At 41.8% G+C, this 6000-nt stretch overlaps 1 protein-coding gene across 13 annotated transcripts in view; it reads right to left on the reverse strand.

Moving 5' to 3' along the window:
- The window catches only part of BAG6 (BAG cochaperone 6), an 88801-nt gene that overhangs the window by 38610 nt on the left and 44191 nt on the right, over nucleotides 1-6000 (reverse strand). For all 13 annotated transcript variants that reach the window (XM_056540928.1, XM_056540939.1, XM_056540934.1 and 10 more), the window contains 4 exons: nucleotides 2651-2940; nucleotides 1694-1976; nucleotides 1443-1612; nucleotides 1107-1160 (listed from right to left, as the gene is read on the reverse strand). In XM_056540928.1, the coding sequence (XP_056396903.1) occupies nucleotides 1107-1160; nucleotides 1443-1612; nucleotides 1694-1976; nucleotides 2651-2940 (797 nt within the window). The remainder of the gene's footprint in view (nucleotides 1-1106; nucleotides 1161-1442; nucleotides 1613-1693; nucleotides 1977-2650; nucleotides 2941-6000) is intronic.

Below are 6000 nucleotides of genomic sequence, written 5' to 3' on the forward strand. Positions count from 1 at the left end.
ATATATATATATATATATATATATATATTTTTTTTTTTTTTTTTTTTTTTTTCACAGTGTAGGGTCCATCCCAATGAGGCCACCTTATCGTGGTGGGACGGTCCAAGCTATTTGACCGCCGGCGGAGACAAATTTGCGAGCTAAGTGCCTCACTATCTCATAGTTTCACATTTGCATCTATTACACCATAGCTGTATAGCTCTCCATGTTTTATCTGCATGTTCATGTTTCATCTATATCCTTGTGCTGGCAGTGTGCTGCTGCATTCTTCTGTTGCTGTATATCTAGCCTAGTAGCGTGCACCTGTAGGCCAGGTCCATATAATAGTTTGGTATCAACTAAAGTGCTGGCTGACTTATTCTTTGTCTGTATTGCACATACGGGGGAGTGGCTACCTCCATGTTGGCCTTGCACCCCACCCACCTCTATCAGGTGTGTATATAAGGTGTCTTGGATGTTCCAGACCCCTGCCATGCTTACTGAACTGTTCACACAGGCATATTCACAGTGTAGGGTCCGTCCCAAGGAGGCCACCTTATCCCGGTGGGACGGTCCAAGCTATTTGACCGCTGGCGGAGACAAATTTGCGAGCTAAGTGCCTCACTATTTCATAGTTTCACATTTGCATCTATTACACCATAGCTGTATAGCTCTCCATGTTTTATCTGCATGTTCATGTTTCATCTATATCTTTGTGCTGGCAGTGTGCTGCTGCATTCTTCTGTTGCTGTATATATATATATATACACATATACACATACAGACACACAGATGTTATTTTTACGAAAAAGTATTTATAAAAATTGTTGTAGGCGTATATACATTTAGTAATAAGCCTGCTGTGTAAAGAATGAAGGTTTTCCTTTGTTTTTTATGGCTATATCTAATGTAACCTAGTTATGGACATGCCCAAAATAAAAAAAAATAAAAAGATATACTACAGATATATTACATCTTGAAAAAATCTGCTACTTCAATACAGTGAAGTGGCTCAACAGAATTCACAATTCCTGCAGCCACTTTTCCCCTCCATGATGGAGTCCCTCAGATCGGGCCCGTATGAAAACCAAGGCAATGTATTCAGTAAAAGAAGAAGAGTCACTTACAAAGCTTTCTCTGATGTATTCTTCCAGACCATTAATAAGATTTCTTGACGCCATCTGAAAGTAAAATGAAGATTAAGATGAATCAACTTTGGACAAGGCAACGTTAAAGTAAGGAAACTATAAAGGTATGTTCACTATTAAGACCAATCATTAGTCTGTTTCTCTACAGACAGAAGACGTGCCAGAGGGGAAAAAAAGTAACATGACTTCAGGATCAGACTACACTGGGTTTGTTAGTAGTCTGTAACCATGGAGACACATAGATCAGCATAGCAACTGTAGACACTAAATATTGGAAGATGCTTTAGACAAGCCTGCCAGACTTTGGGGCCTTACCTGGATGTTCTGTGGGGTTGGGTCTGCTTGATGTAGATACTGCTGGAGGAAGAAGGAGCGAAGCTGAGGTTGGAGATTCTGCAGGGGCTGAGACTGCCCATGTAACAACATAACCATATCCACCAATGAGAAGTGATGGCAGATGAGTGATAAGAGATCTCCGAAGAATCCTGAAGAAAACAAAGCAGGAAAAAACTGCTTCATACAAGTCAATAAACACATGTACTCAAGTGAAGAGAAGCCACCATTACCTCCAGGTCCCTCAGCGTCCGGCTGGAAGATGTTGTGGGAGCCACTGAGACGTTGGATGAATGCTGCGATACTCTCAGTCCCGCTCTGATCTGCTGCACTCAGAGACCCCAGCATGGAGGACAGAACACCTTGGACTACGCTGGTGAAGAACTCAGGGGGGAGAGTATCTGCAGCCGCAGCTTGAGGTGGAGTGGTGGAGGCTGAAGGGGGGGAGGGGGAAGCATTTGTGGGTGCAGTAAATGACTGGGGTGGAGTAGAAGACACCTGAATATTTGGTGTTGCCTGCAGTGGAGTAGAAAAAGAGAAAAAATTAGTCAGGATACACACACAATAGTGGTTGCTCAGTCTCCCCCTACCTGCGGAATGACCTGTTCAAGGTCACAGAGCACACCCAGTAACCTATGCCGTTCATGTCAAGGGGACAGCTCCTGTCCATGGGGCTTGCTGAAAAGCATCCATTTATGTTGGTAAACTTTTTATGGAGGGCAAGATGGCTGCCCTCCATAAAAATGTACAGAAAAAATGAAAAAAAAACACAATCAGAAAATATGGTTGAGGTGGACACTGCTGCTAATTGGCTGGGCGACAGTGTGACTAGACCAGCACCAGGAAGTGGAGCCTGACAGACACCGGGTGATAAGCCAATCACTGGCTGCAGCAATGTCCTCCCTTAGCCAATGATTGGCAGACTGATGTGTAGACCCCCGGTACCAAAAAGTGGAGCATGGTGGAGACCAGGAGCAGTGATACTGGAGGTAGTGTGGGCGGTAATAGTTGTTTTTAATATTTGCTTAAGCAGGCACTCTGGGCATCTCTATGTCGGAGTACCCATTTAAAGAGGCACTTTTAAGATGATTTATTTTGAACAAGCCTCTCCAGGTCATAGGTTTATCTTTGTCCACTGTCAACAACTGAAACAAAATAACATTTATAAAACATTTAGGGAGAACAATTACCTGTAATATATCAGTGACTCCTTGTAGAAATGCAGGCATTCCAGGGACAGCCACTGCGATACTTGGTGAGCCCATGGCAATGTTGGCCATACCCGAGCTGGCAGTGCCCAGTAGTGAGCCCAGCAGCTGTGACAGATGTTGTTCTGGTCCAGGAGGTGTCTGGGAAGATGGAGCGGAAGGTGCCGTAGGAGTGCTTGGAAAGGTGGAAGTGGTGGAGGAAGTAGTGGAGGATGTGGTGGAAGTGGTGGTGGATGAGGAAGTGGAGGTGGGAGCTGTGCCGCCACTCTGAGCTGTGGTGAGGGAAAATAAGACTGTTACAAGGAGAAATCATTCCAGCAGAGCTAATAGGACCCATGACAAATCCTAAATATATGGTCCCTGTGGCTTAATTCCCAATTCTCTGTTACATGTGAAAATCTTGTTGACATGCCCATGTGCCTATTTGTATGCAAACGTTTAAATCCTCCCCACCCTTCGCTAAATACGCTGTTTATGGTCCATCCTTTTAGTGACATGTTAGAATTTCCTGTATGACGTGTCACAATGCGGACAGAGATGTATGCTGTATGCTTCTGATACATTATTTCAACTTTATGTTATATAATTACACTCTTGTCCTCATATCCCATCCCCCTCACTAACTATTCTCTACACCTGCCTGCCTGACAGTCGACAGGATATTTGAAAGTTCCGAGCAACCTCTGCAGCCACAGAATAAAGGTCCGGTTCCCATGGCGGAATTTCTGTAATTAATTCTGCATAGCCAATTCACCTCAATGGAATTCCTGCAGCAGAAATTCAGCTGCGTGAATGGGACAAAGGAATCCTATTGAAGTATACTGGCTATAAATTCATGTGGAATATTCATGCAAAATTTTCATGCAGAATTTAGGGTTGATTTAATTTATATTAATTTGACATATATGTACCATGTGACCAAGTTTAAAAATATCTCCAGCCATTTGGAAGGGATGCTGGAATATATGAATATAATATATAAAAAAAATGATTAAATGATTATATATATACATATATATACACACACATACATACAGTGGGGATCAAATGTTTGGGCACCCCAGGTAACAATTTTATTAATGTGCATAAAGAAGCCAAGGAAAGATGGAAAAGTCTCCAAAAGGCATCAAATTACAGATTAGACATTCTTATAATATGTCAACAAAAGTTAGATTTTATTTCCAGCATTTACACTTTCAAAATAACAGAAAACAAAAAAATGGCGTCTGCAAAAGTTTGGGCACCCTGCAGAGTTAATATCTTGTACTGCCCCCTTTGGCAAGTATCACAGCTTGTAAATGCTTTTTGTAGCCAGCCAAGAGTCTTTCAATTCTTGTTTGAGGTATCTTTGCCCATTCTTCCTTACAAAAGTCTTCCAGTTCTTTGAGATTTCTGGGCTGTCTGTCACGCACTGCTCTTTTAAGGTCTATCCATAGATTTTCAATTATGTTGAGGTCAGGAGATTGTGAAGGCCATGGCAAAACTTTCAGTTTATGCCTCTTGATGTAATCCCCCGTGGATTTCGAGGTGTGTTTAGGATCATTATCCATTTGTAGAAGCCATCCTCTCTTTATCTTCAGCTTTTTCACAGATGGCATCAAGTTAGCATCCAAAATTTGCTGAAATTTTATTGAATCCATTTTTCCTTCTACTCGTGAGATGTTCCCTGTGCCACTGGCTGAAATACAACCCCAAAGCATGATTGATCCACCCGCATGCTTTACAGTTGGACAGAGGTTCTGTTCATTAAATTCTGTTCCCCTTCTTCTCCAAACGTACCTTTGCTCATTCCGGCCAAAAAGTGCAATTTTAATCTCATCGGTTCACAGAACTTTTTTCCAAAATGCATCAGGCTTGTCTATATGTTCATTTGCAAAGTTCAAACGCTGATTTTTGTGGTGAGGACATGGAAGAGGTTTTCTTCTGATGACTCTTCCATGAAGACCATATTTGTACAAGTATCTCTTTATAGTGGAATAGTGTACCACAACTCCAGTGTCTGCCAGATCTTTCTGGAGGGATTGTGCAGTCAAATGTGGGTTTTGAATTGTTTTTTTCACAATCCTGCGAGCTGTTCTGTCTATTTTTCTTGGTCTTCCAGATCTTGCTTTAACTTCCACTGTTCCTGATGACTGCCATTTCTTAATTACATTCCGAACAGAGGATAATGACATCTGAAAACGTTTTACTATCTTCTTATAGCCTTCTCCAGCTTTGTGAGCGTCAACTATTTTCAGTTTCAGATTTCTAGACAACTGCTTAGAAGAACCCATGGTGCTGATTGTTGGGGCAAGGTCAGATGAGTCTGGGCATTTAAAACCTTTGAGATTGACATCACCTGGTCTTCCCAGAAGATGATTGAGAACAATCCATGACACTGGCAGGTCTCAGCTTTGCAAAGGGGGCAGTGCATGCTATAAATTCTGCAGGGTGCCCAAACTTTTGCAGCCGCCATTTTTTTTGTTTTCTGTTATTTTGAAAAAGTGTAAATGATGGAAATAAAATCTAGCTTTTGTTGACATATTATAAGAATGTCTAATCTGTAATTTGATGCCTTTTGGAGACTTTTCCATCATGTACATTAATAAAATTTTTTACCTGGGGTGCTCAAACTTTTGATCCCCACTGTACACACATATATTTATATAATATTATATTATATATGTAACAAAGATATTAAGTAGATTTTAAATAAATTGTCTGGTTTCACATTAGCATAACATGGACGCAGTTAAAATGAATAGTGTCATTACAAAGTATAATTGGTCCCACAAAAAACAAGTCTCATCCGGGTCTGTAGATGGAAACATAAAAGGGCAAGAAGAAAAAACGCTAAATGTTGAAATGAGAAGTGGCCACACCCTTAAAGGCAATGGACATCTTTAATTTTTTTTTTTGCTCACTACTTGCAGCTTGCTGAAAGCTCTAGGCTTGGTCTTACCAGTATTGCGGTTTCTCCGAATCCTCCGCAAAACTATCAAAGGAGCTTGGACCCGTTGACCTAATAGAGACAGGAAGCACAGCACGAGCGGTTAAAGCCCCTCCCCTTTCCTCCATCACCGGTGACTTTTAACCACTTCAAGCAAGCACCTCGTGAAAATGTAGATTGCAGGATAACTGGTGCGGTTGTGGAGGACTTTGAGACACTGGCTTACCGGTAAGACTAATCCTAGTTTTCTCTTCTCACCTCCACAACAGGACCACAGGAGAAATACCAGATGAGCAACTGGAAGGGGGGTGCAGACTACAGCCTGGAGGACCTTTCTACCAAAAGTCCTGAGAACACCGGAGCTGAAGCCTGTAATGTCTGGATTTGGCCTTGCAAGGGTCTT

Source organism: Hyla sarda, chromosome 9 (genome assembly GCF_029499605.1).
Source record: "Hyla sarda isolate aHylSar1 chromosome 9, aHylSar1.hap1, whole genome shotgun sequence".
Taxonomy (NCBI): domain Eukaryota; kingdom Metazoa; phylum Chordata; class Amphibia; order Anura; family Hylidae; genus Hyla; species Hyla sarda.